Raw genomic sequence first — 22,594 nt, forward strand, 5'->3', positions numbered from 1 at the left:
AAGGGTGGTAAGGACAAGCCAGGGAACTATAGATCAGTGAGCCTGACATTGGTGGTGGGCAAGTTGTTGGAGGGAATCCTGAGGGACAGGATGTACAGGTATTTGGAAAGGCAAGGACTGATTCGGGATAGTCAACATGGTTTTGTGCGTGGGAAATTATGTCTCACAAACTTGATTGAGTTTTTTGAGGAAGTAACAAAGATTGATGAGGACAGAGCGGTAGATGTGATCTATATGGACTTCAGCAAGGCATTCGACAAGGTTCCCCCTGGGAGACTGATTAGCAAGGTTAGATCTCATCGAATACAGGGAGAACTAGCCATTTGGATACAGAACTAGCTCAAAGGTAGAAGACAGAGGGTGGAGGTGGAAGGTTGTTTTACAGACTGGAGGCCTGTGATCAGTGGAGTGCCACAAGGATCAGTGCTGGGTCCTCTACTTTTTGCCATTTACATAAATGATTTGGATGTGAAAACAAGAGGTACAGTTAGTAAGTTTGCAGATGACACCAAAATTGGAGGTGTAGTGGACAGCAAAGAGGGTTACCTCAGATTACAACAGGATTTTGACCAGATGGGCCAATGGGCTGAGAAGTGGCAGATGGAGTTTAATTCTGATAAATGCGAGGTGCTGCATTTTGGGAAAGCTGGACTTATACACTTAATGGTAAGGTCCTAGGGAGTGCTGCTGAACAAAGAGACCTTGGAGTAAGTTCATAGCTCCTTGAAAGTGAAGTCATAAGTGGTTGTGATAGTGAAGAAGGCGTTTGGTATGTCTTCCTTTATTGGTCAGAGTATGGAGTACAGGAGTTGGGAGGTCATGTTTCGGCTGTACAGGACATTGGTTAGGCCACTGTTGGAAAACAGCGTGCAATTCTGGTCTCCTTCCTATCGGAAAGATGTTGTGAAACTTGAAAGTTCTTTGAAAGATTTTGAAAGATTTACGAGGATGTTGCCAGGGTTGGAGGATTTGAGCTATAGGGAGAGGCTGAACAGGCTAAAGAGGCATTTGGATGGGTATATGAATAGGAAGGATTTGGAGGGATATGGGCCAGGTGCTGGCAGGTGGGACTAGATTGATTTGGGATATCTGGTCGGCATGGACAGGTTGGACTGATGAGTCTGTTTCCATGCTGTACATCTCTATGACTAACCCATGAGCAGAAGCCACTGAACTGCCTCCCAGTTTCAGTCTACCCATAATTCACCATTGGTTTGTCCACGTGGGTCAGGAGTTTTTAATAGGATTAAAGTTTTAATTTGTGCTATTGTATGCTAACAGTTTATAACTGTTTACTTGTTGGTAGTCCAATTGTAATAAATAATGAGTTTTATTAAATACAGAATCCTGGTTTGCATTTTCTGGCAACCTGGATCTGAAAATCAGGTAAATGAGAGAACTTGTAAATTTTAAAATCTTCAACTTTTATGACAACTGCAAAAAAATTGCAAGGCTTGATTTCCAATGCACTGCCCTAATGAATCATGACAAGTTGAAGTATTTAATTCTTGTGATATTCTGCTGTTACTTCAACCTTTCATTTATCTACTAAATCCCTCATCTTAATCTTAGTCAAAGATTCAAAATAACCTACATCTTACACTGCCAAGAAAAATCTGGCCTCAACTTTGGGTTCATGTCACACTACAGGTGACCCTATTACACTACACTGTCTCTCACACACACCGTCTCACAGGTTTATACTCCGTCTCACACACTCTACCAAGCACTCTCACAGCAAACATACACTATCTCACATGCACTCACACCCAATGTCTATTGGGTGAATTTGCATTTGCAGACACATTCTATTTTGCTCAAAAAGCATACAGGCGTTCAACCCATATAACATTTCATAAATTCCTACTTTGGAAATAGAACCAGTCGGACTCAAGACTGGGATACAGACAGACTCTAACCTCACACATTTTAATGCATTGTCTGAGTTGAGGTGTCACTTATTTTTATTACGTTTTCTAAAGAATGTGACTTAAAAGTAGTTCTGGGATATAAATATTAATGAACTGAAACCTGCAACCCATTCAAAAAGATTAAATGTTTAATAGCAATCTATGTTTGTTCAATATATCGCTTTAGTTGCATGACACCATGATCTTTTGCTAAAAATTCTGTCTTATGATCCTGCTCCATGGCTACCTGATGAAGGGGTGGCGCTCTGAAAGCTAGTGATTGCAAATAAACCTGTTGGACTATAACTTGGTGTTGTGTGATTTTTAACTTTGTCCACCCTAGTCCAACACCGTTACCTTCACATAAAAAAAACTCTTAGCAATCTTCAGAGCTACCTTCAAATATTATGTAATAAACTTGCCTACAATATAACTGCTTTACTTCTCAAACCACTTCACAGTTCCTAAACCAAATATCCTAGACAATGAGACCCGAGTAATGATGAACTAATAGCCCCAGTCGTTATGGGGAAACCTAGTTGACATTAGTAACAGAAAAGTCAGATCCCCAAAAGTAACCTGACTGGATAGATCATAATTTTGTTTTGTCACCAAAACAATCTTTTTAAAATATAAGCACGCACTGTTGCAGTCTTTGTTCTAGGAATAAAACAAAAGTTTATTAACTGAAACAAACATAAACAAGAAATAATAACACTATTCCCATGTAACAGTGATTCAACGTTTTTGTTTAAACACAGTAGAAATAACTCAAGCACTCAATAGCTATAAATTGAACAGAAACAATAGCCTTGTAAATCAAGATACCTTTCTACATCGCATTTTGCAGTTCTAAGAACATCTAGTGCTCTATCTAGTGCAAAGACCCATTCCAGCTCATTTCCAAGGGGAAGAGATTTTTTTTTTAAAATACTCTAATGGACTTGAAGCAATTAAAATCTTAACTCAACTGATTGAATTCTAAATAGGTCTCAATTATTATGAAGCTCCTGACTTAGTACAGGACTGGAGAGAAGCTATCACTGTTGCAGCCTTAATTCCTTCTCTTTTTAACTACAAAAGCTTAACCTCATTTCATTTCCACTGACTGTATAGCAACATTGTGGTCTGGGATTAATGATAACTTCTCATAAAAAAATTTCAATGCTTTAAACTCCTTTTAAGGAATGCTGCTTCGCAGATGTTTCTCCATCAAATATTTCTCAGCACTTTGGAACATGATCTTCTTTCAAACAACGTCACAGCACACAGTAAAAATGTAAGTCAGTCTGGAAAGTTTTCCCCCAAACCCCTTGGGTAGTTCCTAGGAACTTTGGATAACTTCTCTCATTTGGATTTTTGGCCATTGTAGTTTTAAAAGCTAATGGTTAACTCCAAACACACAGGGGTAAGCATATCTTTAATTCAAAAAACCCAAACTTGCAGTAAATCATATTAAAATACACATATATGAATCTTACAGTTTTACTACAGTTATCCATAAAGGTTCTGGTTTGGTCCCACTGCATGCATTGAACTTAGGCTGCAGAATATGGATCGCTCATCTCAGGAGTAGTCCCAAGATATGCAATTCTCTTCCTGAAAAAGGGCAGCATTGCAACTTCACACATAATATTTGTGGTATTTAACATGACCTGATTTATCCTCAACTTGTGTTGCATTTACTTTGAAAAGTGAAATGCACAGAACACACATTGAATTGGACAGATAGACAATTCATTTTCAAAAACTTCAATTGCATTCTACAGTTGGAATAAATAATTTGTAAACGTGTCATGAGAGTAGTAGGCACAGCCAACTATAGTTTTTCTTTATCTCTTTATTCATTCAGAGATGAACTAATACACATTATTACCAGCATCTTAAATATCCAAATTGCTCAAACCAGATATTTTCTACAGGGTGTTTGGCTATAAAAAGATTAATAGCAAAGTCCACTTCTAAATATTGTAAAAATATTCCTGAAAAAACAATTAAGTGGAGTTGGTCACAACAGAAAATCACTAATATAGTGATTCTGTTGCTGATGCAAGAAAAATTAGAAAGAACTGACTTAATTTCTGAGGGACAGAGTAAGAGAAGGAGATAATGCAATACTGAGATCAGCATATTGTCTTCCTCTCTGACCATCAAGTAGTGTTAAACTGGAAAGGATCATGACTGTGTTTGAGGAGGCTCCATCTGGTACTGAAAGGCCCTCCATCACCACGAGAACATTCAGAATTATCTTCAACCAAGGGTGTTTATTAAAAACAAACTACAGAAAATTACAATTAAAAAGACCCCCAACTGAAATCATGGTTCATTTGAAACAAAAAGATAAAACTTCTATTTATACTTCTTATCAAGTACCAATGCATTTTTCAGCTGAACCTCCCAGTGTAACACATTGCTGGACTAGGGTTGATGGTGTAGGCAATGCTGACATATGTATATTCAGGAACATTTATACAGCGGAGTTTCCAAAAAATGGATTACATAAAGCCTCAATATTAATGCCAGAGATTTCAGATATAATTTCTCTTTTACACAAAAGGGCAGTAGTTTAACTTCCTAGTGTTCCTGCAGATGTGTATATTTGTACATATTTGCTTTTAAGTTAATACCTGACATTAAACAAGCAGATTGCTCACGTAGTTCGACTACCCACAGTCCTAACTGGTTTGGCCATGGTTAAACAAGAATTACAATGAATAAAACTAGTGGTCCATTCTCAAACAGTATGTAAGGCATCTGTTGTAATAGCTTAGCTCGTTCCTTTCCAGTTGCTCACAGATAGTCCAATTCCAGAGCTTGATACAACGACATCAGATCACCATTATCCAATATTCTCCAAAATGGCATGTTGTGCTGGAATTAAGAGTGTGCATATAATTAAATATGTGCAACAGGTAAACCCTAGCTCAAACAATTTTGTAATATTTGATCCAAAAAATTTTCTAAATAGAAAAAAGTCCACTCTGAGAATGGATTAAAGCGCAGAGCAAAATTACATGTGAAAATTGGCAACACACATTATGTAAAACTGGAAACTCAACCTGTGTAATAAAACAAAGAACTACAGATGCTGGAAATGTGTAACAAAAACAAATTGCAGAAATCCAGTAGGTCTGGCAGCATCTGTGGAAAGAGAAACAGAGTTAACGTTGGGCCCAGCGATCCACGTTTGGAACACTGTCAGACCGAATGAATTTCTCCAGCAATTTCTGTTTTTGTTTCAATTTAATTTAGGATTGCAAAGCTCAGTCAGTCAGTCTTCAGGTAGAGGGTTATATGTACGAAAGAAGGACATTTTAAACTGTAATATTACTCATGAGGTCATTTTGACAAAGTTTGTCAAAGTGAGATACACAAGGGTTAGCTGCAGACACATTTCATAATAAATTAGAGGACACTGTACAAACTTTGTCAAAACGAAAGTCTTATTCTTTATAGATAGTCCAGATGAATTAATTCAAGAGTCCTCTATCAATTGGTGCATGAGAGTTGTAACATGGATATCCACCATGTGTGTGTGGGGCAGGGGGGAGTCCAAGGATTGAGTGACCGTTTGTTTCTGTGATCACTGTTTTCAATAGTCATGACCAGCAAAAATACCAGACGCAAAAGAAAAAAACTATAGCAGATTTTTAGGTGCATAAAATGCAATAAATAGAAGATTTTGAATATATCTCCACAGAAAGAGATACTTTCTGGTCATATTGATGACAGCTACTTGGTCAACAATAGTATTTTGTTTTGCAATCCATTCAGAGTCACAGAGCTCAAATCCTCCAATCCTGCAGCGTCCTTGTAAATCTTTTCTGAACCCTTTCAACTTTCACAAGTTTCACAACTAAAGCTGGGAGACCAGAACTGAACACAGTATTCCAATAAAGGCCTAACCAATGTCTTGTTACAGCCGTAACACGACGGCCCAACTCCTATACTCAATGCACTGACCAACAAAGACAAGCATTCCAAACACCTTCACAATCCTATCTACCTGCAACCCCATTTTCAAGGAGCTATGAACCTGTACTCCAAGGTCTCTTTGTTCAGCAACACTCCACAGGTCCTTACCATTAAGTGTAGATGTCCTGCCCTGACTTGCCTTTCCAAAATGCAGCACCTCACATTTATCTGCCACTCCTCTGCCCACTGGCCCATCTGATCAAGATCCCGTTGTATTCTGGGGTAACCTTATTTGCCATCAACTACACCTCCAATTTTGGTGTCATCTACAAACTCAAGGCAAAATATCAATAGATGTATACAATATAACATCTGAGAGATCAAGCTATTTTCAACAACACAGAAAAGTGCATAACTACATTACAACGAAGTCCACTTTGTTTAACTTGGCAATAATTTCATTCCAATGTGCTTCTTCTGAAGGACTAGATTATGACCAGAGATATCGGCTTGGATTTTCTGATGATCAGAGTCATTCCTGCAGCTTAATTTGGAATTGCACACCGGGAACTGCCTGGGAAATTGAAGATCCTCGTGGGCAACTCCGCCATGCTTGGAACCTTCAGAAAGTATCTAAGCCAGAGAATTCAGAGGGTTCTGCTGCATCTAATAGCTACTCAGGAAATGTTGTTAAAAACAGTGTAACTGCTGAGAAACTATTAAACTTACCATACAATTCCACATCCACACCTCCCTTACATGCCTAGATCGTGACCCAACAACACCCTCAGATCCCAGCCCCCACACTGTGGGGACCGGACAACCCTCCACCAGTCCTAACCATGCCCTATCCTGGACCAGACACCCACACCACTTCCAATACCTGGAATCAACACCTACCCCCCAGCCCCTCTACCACTGGATCCAACATCAGTTTCCATTGGATCCGATATCTTCCACCCCCAATCCCCCACCCACAACATAGATTTATTTAGCTGGCCTCCTTCCCACCTTGCCCTCTGGTGCCCTAATATTATACTTACATAATTATTCTCTCACAGAAGCTGTCAAAGTGGCTGTCTTTGATGACGGACACAAATCAAAGAATAAGGTAAGTGAAAAAGGGGGTGGCTTGCCTTCCCCTAACTATCCAGTACTGCCAGGGAGCTGTAAGGCGTAAAGTTCTGTTCTGCATTTCTGAAGGAGCTCTGGTCAGAATCTGTCAGAAATGTGAAGTTCTTTCCTAACTTAAAAAAAATTACAGTAAATGCCACTCCTTAGAAAATCCAGCCTATGTTTGCAATGCAAGTTGAAACATTGAAAGGAAACGTAAACAAAGATCACCTAGTAATAGATTTGGAAAGATATATTCTTTTACTCTTTGAACTGGAACAACTTTCTCCAAGAAAAATTAGACCTCGATATTAGTTTTTGTTTTACCATTCTGTGTGTTGTTTATGGCTTCTGGCTACATGTGTACCTGGAACACTAAAGAGGTTTCAAGCGCTGTTGACAGAGAGGTCATCAATATGAATGGAAGTCTGTCCTTTTTCATCTATTCATGTATTCTAATAAAAATATATTTTAAGAAATTCAGCAAACTACCATCTTGTTTAAGAAATGCATCTTGGCAAACGTATCTCAGGGAAGAGAACCTTTTTTATAAAGCTTAAATTTCAAGCACACTTGTTAACATGCATGAAAATAGACAGGAACTCAACAATTTATACAAATGGAAGTAAGTAGCCAGGGAATGTAAAGGATAAGATTAAAAAATCTGTTTGAAAATGATAAGAAAATAAACAATACAATACAAGAAAATTGGGCTGAAAACCTGAATAACAACTGGTCTAATTTTGGAAAAAATAAATCACGGAAAAAACTAAGAAACAAAGCAAAAAAAAAGATAAAATGCTTGATCAAGTTTCAGACTCCATTTCACAGGTCAATATGACAGTTTAGTGTGATCATTTCAGGTATGCAACATACACTCAGACGTTAGCATTAAGCTCATACCTATTGCACAACGAGACATGATTGATTCAGGGAAGGTTATACAGCAAACTTCAGCAAAATTTCAAATAAAGCAAATGAAGGAAGGTGAAACTAGGATTTTCAAGTAATGGATGTTTAAAATGCATTTTCCAGACAACTGGATTTGACCCTGTTTCAAGTATAAGAAAGCAGTTTACCCTGCATTGATCTGTTAGGCTCAAACCTATGCGAAAAAGTTAGTTATGCAATAGTTACTAAAACCTAGAGAAACACCACTTTCTACAAAAAAAAAACATACATTATGACAATTTAAAACTATCATAGCTCATATTTTGCTAACCCTCAACCCTGGTCAGCTATGCATCCTTTTGCAATTTTTGACACATCACTTTAATTGTGCTGTTGCCCATCGTGTCTGCTACTTTTGTATCAAATGTGCATAATTTATATTCACTGAAAACCATTTTAAAATTAAACCTACCTGTTTGGCTGCGTATTCCTCATCCCGACCATCCCCAATGACTACATACGTAACTTTCTTCCCAAATCTGGACACAATCCGTTCAAAACAACTTTCTTTGCCTGAAAGAACAAAGAATTCATTGACTTTTGCAGCTTAGCCAAGAGGAGGTTGTGCTTATTAAGGCTTTATGCACTTTTCCATGTCTCCTTCAAGGCCAACTGTTAAATAAAAATAAAATTTCCCGATAATAATGGCGAGCATCAAAACAAACTTTGCTGAAAAGACTCTCGGGAGCAAAGTGAAGTGTACTTCATGCAGCTTAAATGTTGTGATGTTAAATTAAGGCTCTTTCTCCATTCAGAAGGTTTTAAAAGACCTCCCCTTCACCCTCAGGACAACTTGATGAAAAGGAGGAAATTAGCCAATAAGTACTTGTCTGTAAAGTGCATCCATAGAATAGAATCCTTACAGTGTGGAAACAGGACCTTCGGTGTCCACAAGTCTACACTGAGCCTCTAAAGAGCAACCCACGCAGACCCAAACCCCTACCCCATTACTCCGACGAATGCACCTAATCTAAACATCCCTGAATACTATGGGCAATTTTTTAGCTTGGCCAATCCACCTAGCCTGTACATATTTGGACTGTGGGAGGAAACCCATGGAGACACGGAGAGAATGTGCAAACTCCACGCCCGAGGCTGGAATCGAACCCGGGTCCCTTGCACTGTGAGGCAGAAGTGCTAACCACTGAGCCACTTTAAAAGTAGAAGTTGGCAATAAACAGCTACCTCATTTTCCCACCCCAGACAAGATTAAACAGTGAAAATCGAATAGTTTGACAACACAATGTTTATTCTCGAGAACTGATTTTTATATTAAACTATTAATAAACTTTTTATATTAAAGCTGGTGATTTCAAGAAAATGTTCTAAGCAGCTGGAACCTGTACTGTGTCAGTCTAAACTGGCAAGCAGAAGAATAGATTGAATGAAGACATCAGCTGGAAGTCAACATTCAACACAGGCAGACTGTATACTGTTTAAAATCAGCTAGTAAATAAAGGCTCACAATGCAGTACACAAGCATAAAATACATCTTTTCTTCAATGCGGCAAACTCATTCATATTTGGATACAATCCATATATATTTAAGAAAACAGTGTTGTGAAGTGGGCAGGTTCAAAGCTCCTTGAAAGGAAAATTGCTGGTAGATAGGATAGTGAAGGTGGCGTTTGGTATGCTTTCCTTTATTGGTCAGACCATTGAGTATAGGAGTTGGGAGTTCATGTTGCAACGTTGGTTAGGCCACATTTGGAATATTGCGTGCAATTCTGGTCCCCTTCCTATCGGAAGGATGTTGTGAAAGTTGAAAAGGTTCGGAAAAGATTTACAAGGATGTTGCCAGGGTTGCAGGATTTGAGCTACAGGGAGAGGCTGAATAGGCTGGGGCTGTTTTCCCTGGAGTGTCGAAGGCTGAGAGGTGACCTCAGAGGTTTATAAAATCAGGAGGATTTTATAATGAAGTCTTTTCCCTGTGGTGGGGGAGTCCAGAACCAGAGGATATAGATTTAGGGTGAGAGGGGAAAGATATAAGAGGGACCCAACAGGCAACTTTTTCACACAGAGGGTGGGTGTGTATGGAATAAGCTGCCAGAAGAGGTGGAGGAGGCTGGTACAATTGCAACATTTAAAAGACATCTTGATGGATATATGAATAGGAAGGGTTTAGAGAGATATGAGCCAAGTGCTGGCAAATGGGACTAGATTAGATTGGGATATCTGGTCAGCATGGATGAGTTAGACCAAAGGGTCTATTTCTGTGCCGTACATCTCTATGACTCTAGGTGGAAAAATCAATGGTCCAAGCTGAGAACAAGAAGACATTCATTTCTACCAGCCAACACCAGCATGAAGTATAAATTGAATACTGAATATTGCTTCATTTACCATGATAACTAGTGTTAACAACTGCTTAATGTCCCCATTGCACAGAGTTCTATGCTGTTGATGTCATTCAATGGTTAAATTGCACAAATAAACTGACACCAAACTTCATTTTAATTTAAAACCTGTTCATAATTACAGCCCAATCACAACTTTCCAGAATCCAGCGTGCAGCACATTCTAAAAATGTGAACATGGAGATACAAATGCAGACACTTAAAAAAGCAGGAATAGACCATTCGGCCCTTCAAGCCTGTTCTGCCATTCAAATATAATCATAGCTGATCATTGAACTCATTACCCTGTTCCCACTTTCTCCACATCTGCAAACATGGAGATGTTACATTTACATTTAGTTCCTTCATCTAAATTGTTAATATATATCACAAATAGCTGGGATACAAGCACTGATCGCTGAATACCCCACTAATCACTGCCACTTGGAAGACGACTGTCTGTATCAAATTTTTACTTCCTGCACGCCAACCAATTTTCTATCCATAGGCGAAAGGATCCTGATGAAGGGCTCCTGCCAATAACGTCGATTTTCCTGCTCCTCGGATGCTGCCCATTTCCAGCACCACTCTAATCTTGACTCAATTCTCTATCCATGTCAATACACTAATCTGAATCCCAAGCACTTTAATTTTACATGTTAACCTCTTACGTGGTAACTTACTGAAAGCTTTCTGAAAAGTCTAAGTAAATGATATCCACTATTTTATCAACTCCACCAGTTACATCCTCAAAATTCCAGTCGGTTTGTCAAGCATGATTTCCCTTTCATAAATCCATGGCAACTCTGTACGATCCTGTCACTATTATTCCAAGTTCTCTGCTACTTTAATAGGTTCTAGCATTTTCCCCATTATAGATGCTAGGCTAATAGATCTACAAATTCTCTTTTCTGCTTCCTTTAAATAGTGGAATTGCATTAAATACCCATCAATCCAAAGAAACTGTTTCAAAATATATAGAATTTTGAAAGATTACGACAGATATAGATTATTGGGCTTTATTCCTAATTTTCCCCAGCACCTTTTTTCTATTAACAACATTATTCAGTTCCTCTCTCTCACTAGACCTCCTGTGTTACCAACATCTAGAGTCAGAGATGTACAGCATGGAAACAGACCCTTCGGTCCAACCCGTCCATGCCGACCAGATATCCCAACCCAATCTAGTCCCACCTGCCAGCGCCCGGCCTATATCCCTCCAAACCTTTCCTATTCATATACCCATCCAAATGCCTCTTAAATGTTGCAATTGTACCAGCCTCCACTACATCCTCTGGCAGCTCATTCCATGCACGTACCACCCTCTGCGTGAAAACGTTGCCCCTTAGGTCTCTTTTATATCTTTCCCCTCTCACCCTGAACCTATGCCTCTAGTTCTAGACTCCCCGACCCCAGGGAAAAGACTTTGTCTATTTATCGTATCCATGCCCCTCATAATTTTTCAGGCATTATTTGTGTCCTACTTTGTCAAAACAGAACCAAAATAGGCATGTGATTCGTCTGCTATCTCTTTGTACCCCATTATAAGTGATTTTATTGAAATGCAGGCAAAACAATATTTACATTCTTGTTTCTGACTGACAGTCCTATATTTGTCATCACTAATCTTTATTTTTGCCTTCAACTATCTATAAAATATTTTACAAATCAGTTTGTATGTTCACCATAAGTTTACCTTCGTATCTATTTCTCCCCCTCCTAATCAATCCCTTTGTTCTCCTTTGCTGAAATCTAAACTGCTCCCAATCCTCAAGTCTATGCTTTTATGGGCCAATTTGTGTGCCACTTTCTTAGATGTAATATTATCCATAATAATCCTAGAAAGCCATGATTGGGCTATCTTGTCCATTTTGTTTTTGTGCTACACAGGAATGAAGAATTGTTCCAATTCCTGAGTGCTCTTTAAATGCTAGCCATTTCTTATCCACTGTAATGAAGTGGGAGATGGCACGGGGCCGGGTGATACTAGGCACACGGACACGCAAGATGGCCGCTGAGCCATCAGTTGGCCAGTTGACACACTATGGGGAGAGACAACAGAGCAAATACTGACACTGCCACCAGAATGCCAGCACAATGCTCTCTCAACTGAGTTGATTACTTTAAAGCGGGTGGGGGAGAGAATACACGAGTAGCGTATACTGCCTGCCGATGTGTCTGGGTCCAGCCAACACCTTTGATAAAAATACTAACAGTTTGATACGGACTCAATACAGAGTGATAATGGCCAGGGCTGCAATAATTGTCCTTCTCAGGAAGAGCAATTAGCGCCATTATTATAACAACGGACTTCCACACAGACATTGAAACTGACAATGTCTGCGCTGAAACAGACAACGACCACGCTGAAACTGACAATGACTGCACCGAAACTATTAACGAATCTGCAATGTTTACCATAAACAAACCATATTACAAAGACAATAACCTCATCACTGGCCTATTATTACAAAATGGATAAAAATATCTTCATGTGCTACGGGTTGAGAGAAGAATCACAGCTGATCATTGAGTAGTTGGTGTCCTTCTCTCCCCGGAGCTTGGAGAATAAGCTCTGCCGTTGAACCCCGACTCTGATTCAGAGGTTGGTGATTTTCCCCACAACAATAATCCCTTTAAGTAATGTTCCTGAATTTATCATAGCCAGTTTGCACTCATAGCATCATAGTTTCCTTCATTTAGTCTTAGAACCAACTGTATAACATCATAATGAGAAATTCTGTCATATTAAAGTCACTCTCAAGACACCCTCAATTATTACTTCCTCATTATGCAATACTCAGTGCTGGATGGCCTGTTTCCTAATTAGTTTTTCAACTTATTGATCCAGCAAACCATCCCAAATACACTCCAAAAATTCCTCCTCTATGTTACTGATTTGATTCGCCCAATCTATATGCAGATTAAAATCACTTATACTAAAAGATGTATCTTTATAGCTTGTGCCTCTAATGAGATACACTATACCTGGCTACTGAATTAATGCCAATGCACCAGGAGATGTAATGTGCATTCCTCCAGTATCATGTATTGTACATGATAGTGTGGAATAGTCTTCAATCATGAGTGGCATAAATAGCCTATTTATTGAGCATCCGCAGTAGCACAATTTGAGGCGACAATAGAATCTGTAGTTTTTACAGTAGCCTCTTTATACACAGTTCTTACATACATTAAAACATTTGGCATTATGGTTGTACATAGTTGTATCTATTGTACACAAAGATTTGTATGGCATCTGTCCTGAAGAGGCAGGAGATGGTTTAAAGGGGGTAGCGGCCCTATTTAATGTGCATTTAAAAAGTACATGCCAGTGGAGGAAATTGTTTGATGTTCTGTAATCTATTCAGGTGTCAAGAGACTATTATTAAGGGCTGATTAATGTTATAATCTTTGTATAGTTTTGAGTGAGTTGTGGAGACATGATGGTAGAGTGGGATTGTTCTGAGTAGGTTACAGTATTAATATTTATTCACAGGTAGCTTTTTATATAAAGACAGGTCTAAACACTGTTTGCAGTTTGGGGAAGAAAAGAACTGAAAGGCGTAAAGTAGTTGTAAAGGCTTAGAAGGGTGGTTTTAATTTGACTTGTTATAGTAAAATCGTCCACTTCATTACAGTGCATAAGGAATTTTTAAAAGCATGGTTTTATGAACCATGGAATGAATGAATGGAAACACAGTTTGGTAAATTTAGTGCGCTTGCGAGTGAGTTGGTAAAAGAGAATACAATATCTCACAATCTGCACTTTGGCTTCCTAGGACACTGAAGACAATGGTGCATACAGAATTCATATGCACCTTGGAATCAGAGAACCAACTGCATGCACCCTTGAGAATTTGATTGGCATGATGGCAGAATTACTAAGTAATTCACCTTAGCTTAGCTAATGTAAGGCATTATAATAGAAAACATTACCATGAATTCAAGCCCATATGAGGCCACAATAAGATTAGCCAAACTTACCATGCTGAGGTTTCTGGCGCTGTCCAATGCAACCAATAGCTTGAACTAAATTCATACCAGGCCCAGATGTGAACCGTGTTCTGATTGTCCTATTCAATGCAGTTCTCTCTGCTTATTTATTTAATATGCACAGAGTCTCATTTTAATTGTGAAATTTTGAACACAATACACTCGAAACTAACTGACATTTTCAATGTCAGTTGTGGCTTATTTAAATAATTATTTGCCTGCATTTCAATAAAATCACTTATTCCAATACACTCAAAATTTCAGAACTAACAATGACAAAAGCAGAGAAGGCTCCAATGATCAATATATGCTGTAAATGCATCTGGATCTCATCAGGATTACCTGATGGAAAATTACATAAATCTATAATACTTTGGAACATTCAATACAGAACAACACAACACATGAGAGAAAGTTAGGACTGCAGATGCTGGAGACCAGAGTTGACAGTGTGGTGCTGGAAAAGCACAGCAGGTCAGGCAGCATCCGAGGAGCAGGAGAATCAACGTTTTGGGCATAAGCCCTGATGAAGGGTTTATGCCCGAAACATTGATTCTCCTATAACAACAGATGGTCAAAATGTGGGGCTATATGGAATATTACTATGGAATTCACTAATCAGAGGATAAGATATTGGGAAACAACGAAAAACACATTTTCAAACTTTGCTTATTTTCCCTTCAAATCTACACTATTTTAAACAAATTATGTTTCCAGGTCTTTACCCAAATTACATGATGAGAAGTTGCAAGAATTTTCACAACAGCCTATTGCAATTCTCACCATTGCACAACAGTGAGAGAGGACCTAAAGACAGAGACCAGCACCAAACCAAGCAGGACAGAAAAGAACCCTGTCAGTCACCAGCACCTAAAAGAGCGAGAGGGGATGCAGACTCCAGATAAAATAACACTGAAGAGTCATGTATAGGCCAGGCCAGGATGTCCCTGAAGGACATTACTGAGCCAGATGGATTTTTTTTTAGACAATGGGTTCATGGTCATCAGTAGATTCTTAATTTCAGTTATTTTTTAATTCAATGCAAATTACACCATTTCAAACCCCAGATCCCCAATACACTAGCTGCATTTTTGGATTAACAGTATAGCGACAATACCACTAGGCCATGAGGAAAGATTGGAGGAGATGGCATTGTCTTCTCCTTTTCAAAGAAAACAAAGTAGTTTGGTGAAAGGTTTCAAAATAACAAGGAGGCTGGACAGATTGGGCATGAAGAAACTGTTTCCACTCACAAATGGATCAAGAACAAGAGGGCACAGTTTTTAAATGATTTGCAGAAGAAGCAACTGCAAGGTGAGAAAAACAAATGCACACGGTGGGTAGTTGGGGTATGGAATTCACAACTTGGAAGTGTGGAAGAGAAAAATTCAAACATTTGAAAAGGCACTGTATGATTATTTAAACAGAAAAAAAAGAGTATTCAAGGTTACAGGGAAAAAGGCAGGAAATTGGCACTAAATTAAATGCTCAGAGAACCAGCGCAGATGTGATTGACTGAATATTGTCCTTCATACACTAATCAGAAACACAAAATTGTTACAATCACAAAACATGAATTTCCACTTTACGTTGACCAGGCTTATTTGTAATGCAATGATTGAAGTTTGAAGACAACCAACCAATTAGTTGTGCCAATGAAGCAGTGTTTAATTATTCAATAGGAAACCATCCAAAGACAATAACTGAAAGCAAATTTGAGAAGATTTGTAGCTCAGGTTGAGGTTCTGGATGTAAGTTTGCTCACTGAGCTAGAAGGATCGTTTCTGGATGTTTCATCACCATACTAGGTAATATCTTCAGTGAGCCTGCTGGTGGTGTAGCCCACTTTCTATTTACATGTTTGAGTTTCCCTGGGTCAGTGATGTCATTTCCCGTGGTGATGGCATTTCCTGTTTTTTTTTCCTCAGGGGGTGGTAAATGGGATCCAAGTCAGTGTGTTTGTTGATAGAGTTCCGGTTGGAATACCATGCTTCCAGGAATTCTCGTGTCTCTCTCTGTTTGGCTTGTCCTAGAATGGATGTGTTGTCCCAGTCGAAATGGTGTCCTTCCTCATCCGTATGTAAGGATATTAATGAGAGTGGGTCATGTCATTTTGTGGCTAGTTGATGTTTATGTATCTTGGTGGCTAGTTTTATGCCTGTTTGTCCAATGTAGTGTTTGTTACAGTCCTTGCACGGTATTTTGTAAATGACATTAGTTTTGCTTATTGTCTGTATAGGGTCTTTCAAGTTCATTAGCTGTTGTTTTAGTGTGTTGATGGGTTTGTGGGCTACCATGATTCAGCAAGCAAACCTACATCCACAATAACTGAAAATAAATTTGAAACCAAATCCCTTACCTATTTTTGTGGCACTGTAAATATTTTCAATAGGGAAAATTTCTCCTAGCCCATACAGCAACACTTTAGCCAGAGCTGGAACAAGTTGTGTTGTTGTGACCAGAATGTTAACACAGTTTCTTCTGGAATAAAAAAACAAGATTTCAAACAGTCTATCATTTTTCCGAATATTCATTATTTTCTTTATCTTCCCATTCTTTTCCATTTAATTCTTTATGAGATTACTAAACTGATGTTTGTCACTTTAGCTGTCAGCTTCAAAATCTCGTACAACTTAGAATTCTTCCACTTTTCATATTAACCATCCTTAAGCTCTTTCCAAGCAAGATTATTTGTGCTTATGTGCAGTTTTATACAGGAGTCCACTGGCTCTTGCAGACTAGATTGAAAACTTCAATTTAACTTTACATACAACGAACAGACGATTTCAAACATTGTTCAGATAAAATAATAGGAAAACAATACACAGCATGTACTCAAATTCACTATTTGCATTTGAGAGACAAGACTCCCAAGAATGTAAAGACATGAAATTGTAATTTAAAAAGTGCAACCACAAAGTTTGTACAAATCTTAACCTGGTGAATCAGAATAGGCTTTTATTTGAAATACCAGAGCATTGTCTAGATGAAAATGCATTAGAATGATGAAATAACAAATATTGTCAACAGAATCCAAAAACATAATGTTTTATATAGTAGTGAATTCTGGTACCTTGACTGAATTAGCAATAGTGATTTCAATGCAGTTGCTAGCCAGGAATCAGTTAAAACTTCAACATCAGCTCTTAACTGCTTTAAGGAATCCTTCTTGGCTGGACTGAGCAGCTCTGTTGCCAAAAGATTATACTTGTTAATTTTGCTTCACCAATAATGAATGGAAAAATAATTCTTAAAGTGGCCTACTTACAACTTTGCTATAAAGAAGCTTACCCCCAACATTTGTACAGTATGTGTTGTATATTTCTTTTACACGCCGATATCGAAAGGCCAGCTTTCTCATCCAATCAATGCCTCCCTGTACACCACCACCTGTGCAAAGGCTCGATCCAGACACTGATCCATGAAATCCATCAGTAGTAAAGTTATAGTTACTGAAATCAAAAATTAAAATATCTTCTTACAAAAGATTGTTCAAATGTAAAAGAAGTTGCTTTCATCAACAAAGGGCATGAAAAATCTTTGGCGGGCAGGATCAAGGATAACCCCAAGGCCTTTTATGCGTATGTGAGAAACATGAGAATGACGAGAACGAGGGTAGGTCCGATCAAGGACAGTAGTGGGAGACTGTGTATTGAGAAGGAAGAGATAGGAGAGGTCTTGAATGAGTACTTTTCTTCAGTATTTACAAATGAGAGGGACCGTATTGTTGAAGAGGAGAGTATGAAACGGACTGGTAAGCTAGAGGAGATACTTGTTAGGAAGGAAGATGTGTTGGGCATTTTGGAAAACTTGAGGATAGACAAGTCCCCCAGGCCTGACAGGATATATCCTAGGATTATGTGGGAAGCAAGAAAGGAAATTGCAGAACCGTTGGCAATGATGTTTTTGTCTTCACTGTCAATGGGGGTGGTGCCAGGGGACTGGAGAGTGGCAAATGTTGTGCCCCTGTTCAAAAGGGGAATAGGGATAACCCCGGGAATTACAGGCCAGTTAGTCTTACTTCGGTGGTAGGCAAAGTAATGGAAAGGGTACTGAGGGATAGGATTTATGAGTATCTGGAAAGACACTGCTTGATTAAGGACAGCCAGCACGGATTTGTGAGGGGTAGGTCTTGCCTTAGAAGTCTTATTGAATTCTTTGAGGAGGTGACCAAGCATGTGGATGAGGGTAGAGCAGTGGATGTAGTGTACATGGATTTTAGTAAAGCATTTGATAAGGTTCCCCATGGTAGGCTTATGCGGAAAGTCAGGAGGCATGGGATAGTGGGAAGTTTGGCCAGTTGGATAGAGAACTGGCTAACCGGTCGAAGTCAGAGTGTGGTGGTAGATGGTAAATATTCAGCCTGGAGCCCAGTTACAAGTGGAGTTCCGCAGGGATCAGTTCTGGGTCCGCTGCTGTTTGTGATTTTTATTAATGACTTGGAAGAGGGAGTCAAAGGGTGGGTCAGTAAATTTGAAGACGATACAAAGATTGGTGGAGTTGTGGATAGCGAGCAGGGCTGTTGTCGGCTGCAAAGGGACTTAGATATGATGCAGAGCTGGGCTGAGGAGTGGCAGATGGAGTTCAGCCCTGTCAAGTGTGAGGTTGTCCATCTTGGAAGGACAAATAAGAATGCGGAATACAGGGTTAACGGTAGGGTTCTTAGTAAGGTGGAGGAGCAGAGGGATCTTGGGGTCGATGTTCATAGATCTTTGAAAGTTGCCACTCAGGTGGATAGAGCTTGTAAGAAGGCCTATGGTGTATTAGCGTTCATTAGCAGAGGGACTGAATTCAAGAGTCGTGAGGTGATGTTGCAGCTGTACAGGACCTTTGTAAGGCCACATTTGAAGTACTTTGTGCAGTTCTAGTCGCCTCATTTTAGGAAAGATGTGGAAGCTTTGGAGAAGGTGCAGAGGAGATTTACCAGGATGTTGCCTGGAATGGAAAATAGGTCGTACGAGGATAGATTGAGAGTGCTGGGCCTTTTCTCATTGGAATGGCGAAGGATGAGGGGTGACTTGATAGAGGTTTATAAGATGATCGGGGGAATAGATAGAGTAGACAGTCAGAGACATTTTCCCCGGGTACAACAGTGTGTTACAAGCGGACATAAATTTAAGATGAAGGGTGGAAGGTATAGGGGGAATGTCAGGGGTAGGTTCTTTACCCAGAGAGTGGTGGGGGCATGGAATGCGCTGCCTGTGGGAGTGGCAGAGTCAGAATCCTTGGTGACCTTTAAGCGGCAATTGGATAGGTACATGGATAGGTGCTTAAACTAGGACAAATGTTTGGCACAACATCGTGGGCCGAAGGGACTGTTCTGTGCTGTATTGTTCTAAGTTCTATAAAGCATAGGCAAAGCTACATAAATGTGCAGGATCGGGTATAGGATCCGACGAGCAGCAAAATCGATGTTTCGGGCAAAAGCCTTTCATCAGGAAACGTCGATTTTGCTGCTCGTCGGATGCTGCCTGAATTGCTGTGCTCTTCCAGCAACACTGATCCAGAATCTGGTTTCCAGCATCTGCAGTCATTGTTTTTACCTTGGGTATAGGATTTTTAGCTCCTTGAGCCTGTTCCACCATTCATTTAGATCAAAACTTATTTGTATCTTAACTTCACTGACTTGATGGGGTACTTTAATTGTTAATATCCTTGCCAACAAACAAAAAATCACTAGTTCAAATTTCACTACAGTTATACACAAGGAGAGAGTTCCAGATTTCAAATACTGTGTGAAGAAGTTTTAAATAAAAGAAACACGTGTATAAAACAGAGACAAAATGCAAACAACCAATCTCTGACTTATCAATTTCAACCAGAACTTGTGTCATAGCACAATGAATTAAGAGTATAAGGCTTTGAAATTAAGATCATTACGTTAAGTCTTGTCCATTATCATCAGCTGCAACATCTTCCACGTGAACTTGATCACACTCCTGTTGAGTAATCAAGGCAAAAATATGAATTAGGAATTGTGCAGAGAAAGCAAACTCTCGGTTCCAGCCACCATGTTAATATTAGAGACCTAACATATGAACAGCGATACAATCATATAGACTCTGAGTTACATAGCACCAACAATCCATGGGTTTTTGTATCAAACTTCACGATCATGCACATTTGTGCAGTTTCTCAGTGAATAATGTTCCATTTTAGCCTCCCAAGAACTAGATTATAGAGATAGATGAAAGAAAAAGCTAAATGATTACTGTTTAATGTTGAATTGTCTGCAACACAGTAGATATCTCAGCCTACCAGTCCTGAAAATGGATGAAGTCTTGGTTTGAATTAACATTGTGTCCATTTTTTATCTGCTGCAAAAATGCAGTCTTTGTTCAGCAATACCTGAACAATAAAGATATTTAAAGTCCAATACCAATCCACAAACTACTGCTCTGTAGGAGGCATCAATACTTAACAGAACTGCAATTTGTTTTGCCTGAATAAAGTTAGGTCTTGATCTAATTAATGGTCAAGTATGGGTTCTAATGGTTGCAATGAGTTCAAAGCTTAAATGGAGAATGTTAAATTTTTTGACATGCTAATACTTAGTCACTAATCAATGTTCATTACCTCCAAATCATTGAAGAACAAGTGTGTGTCAGCAAGATCAAAAATCATTTCCTCCATTTGCAGTCCTAGTGTCAATGCTGATGTTGGATCCTGTAAAATAATCACAAGTCAATAAAGTCAGTATACACATAATATAAAAGTCCTATTTTGAGAAACTTTTAAACAAAATGTATGGGCTAATTAGTTGATGTCGAGTGTAGGGTGTCCCTGACAAACAGCAAAGTGTGTCAAGAGTCAACATATAATTTCAGATCCAAAGATAGCTTACTGAGACTCTGGAGTGTAATAGGAAGACTGAAATGAAAGAAATAGGTGCTTCAAAGCTTCCTTTCCTGATTAGCATCCACTGCCACTTGAACAGGAATGTGTTATGTAACACATAGAACAGTACAACACAGGAACAAGCCTTTCAGCCTGCCATGTCTGTGCCAAACATGATGTGATTCAAAACTAATCTCATTTGCCTTCAAATGGTCCATAGCCCGCTGTTCCCCTCCTGTCCATGTGTCTGTTTAAATATTTTTTTAAACATTGCTATTGTATCTGCTTTGAGCACGTTCTCTGACAATTGTTCCAGGCACACAGCACCCTCTGCATAAAAGACTTATGGAAACATGGCTCAGGGATAGGCAGGACTGGCAGCTTAATGTCCCAGGATACAAATGCTACAGGAAGGATAGAAAGGAAGGATAGAAAGGGAGGCAAGAGAGGAGGAGGAGTGGCATTTTTGATAAGGGATAGCATTACAGCTGTGCTGAGGGAGGATATTCCCAGAAATACATCCAGGGAAGTTATTTGGGTGGAACTGAGAAATAAGAAAGGGATGATCACCTTATTGGGATTGTATTATAGACCAATAAGGTGTCTTGGTTAAGAAAAAGAAGGAAGCATATGTCAGGTATAGACAGGATAGATCGAGTGAATCCTTAGAGTATAAAGGCATTCGGAGTATACTTAAGACGGAGGTCAGAAGGGCAAAAAGGGGACATGAAATAGCTTTGGCAAATAGAATTAAGGAGAATCCAAAGGGTTTTTACAAATACATTAAGGACAAAAGGGTAACTAGGGAGAGAATAGGGCACCCTCAAAGATCAGCAAGGCAGCCTTTGTGCAAAGCTGCAGAAAATGGGGGAGATACTAAACAAATATTTTGCATCAGTACTTACTGTGGAAAAGGCTATGGAAGACATGGAAAGTAGCTAAATAGATGGTGACAACTTGCAAAATGTCCAGATTACAGAGGAGGAAATGCTGAATGTCTTGAAACACAAAGGTGGATAAATCCCCAGGACTTGACCAGGTGTACCCTAGAACCCTGTGTGAAGCTAGAGAAGTGATTGCTGGGCCTCTTGCTGAGATATTTGTATCATCGATAGTCACAGGTGAGGTGCCGGAAGACTGGAGGTTGGCAAACGTGGTGCCACTGTTTAAAAAGGGTGGTAAAGACAAGCCAGGGAACCATAGACCGGTGAGCCTGACCTCGGTGGTGGGCAAGTTGTTGGAGGGAATCCTGAGGGACAGGATGGACATGTATTTGGAAAAGCAAAGACTGATTACAGATAGTCAACGTGGCTTTGTGCATGGGAAATCATGTCCCACAAACTTGATTGAGGTTTTTGAGGAAGTAACAAAGAGGATTGATGAGGGCAGAGCAGTGTGGACTTCAGTAAGGTGTTCGACAAGGTTCCACATGGGAGACTGACTAGTAAGGTTAGATCTCACGGAATATAGGGAGAACTAGCCATTTGGATACAGAACTGGCTCAAAGGTAGAAGACAGAGGGTGGTGGTGGATGAT

At 39.3% G+C, this 22,594-nt stretch overlaps 2 protein-coding genes across 5 annotated transcripts in view; one reads left to right on the forward strand and one right to left on the reverse strand.

Moving 5' to 3' along the window:
- The window catches only part of LOC122563519 (XK-related protein 8-like), a 34,191-nt gene extending 24,815 nt beyond the window's left edge, over nucleotides 1-9,376 (forward strand). Inside the window, exon 3 of one of the 2 annotated variants that reach the window (XM_043717345.1) lies at nucleotides 9,193-9,376. In XM_043717345.1, the coding sequence (XP_043573280.1) occupies nucleotides 9,193-9,218 (26 nt within the window). In that variant the 3' untranslated portion in view covers nucleotides 9,219-9,376. Of the gene's footprint in view, nucleotides 1-6,308; nucleotides 8,873-9,192 lie in introns of those variants that run through there. The other variant, XM_043717346.1, reaches the window with a different exon arrangement.
- LOC122563517 (eyes absent homolog 3-like) overlaps nucleotides 2,565-22,594 on the reverse strand; it is a 67,449-nt gene continuing 47,419 nt past the window's right edge. For all 3 annotated transcript variants that reach the window (XM_043717338.1, XM_043717340.1, XM_043717339.1), the window contains exons 13-19: nucleotides 20,798-20,887; nucleotides 20,102-20,160; nucleotides 17,513-17,673; nucleotides 17,295-17,409; nucleotides 16,581-16,702; nucleotides 8,302-8,402; nucleotides 2,565-4,781 (exon numbers count right to left, since the gene is read on the reverse strand). In XM_043717338.1, the coding sequence (XP_043573273.1) occupies nucleotides 4,701-4,781; nucleotides 8,302-8,402; nucleotides 16,581-16,702; nucleotides 17,295-17,409; nucleotides 17,513-17,673; nucleotides 20,102-20,160; nucleotides 20,798-20,887 (729 nt within the window). In that variant the 3' untranslated portion in view covers nucleotides 2,565-4,700. The remainder of the gene's footprint in view (nucleotides 4,782-8,301; nucleotides 8,403-16,580; nucleotides 16,703-17,294; nucleotides 17,410-17,512; nucleotides 17,674-20,101; nucleotides 20,161-20,797; nucleotides 20,888-22,594) is intronic.

The sequence above is a fragment of the Chiloscyllium plagiosum genome, chromosome 27, assembly GCF_004010195.1.
Source record: "Chiloscyllium plagiosum isolate BGI_BamShark_2017 chromosome 27, ASM401019v2, whole genome shotgun sequence".
Classification (NCBI taxonomy): Eukaryota; Metazoa; Chordata; class Chondrichthyes; order Orectolobiformes; family Hemiscylliidae; genus Chiloscyllium; species Chiloscyllium plagiosum.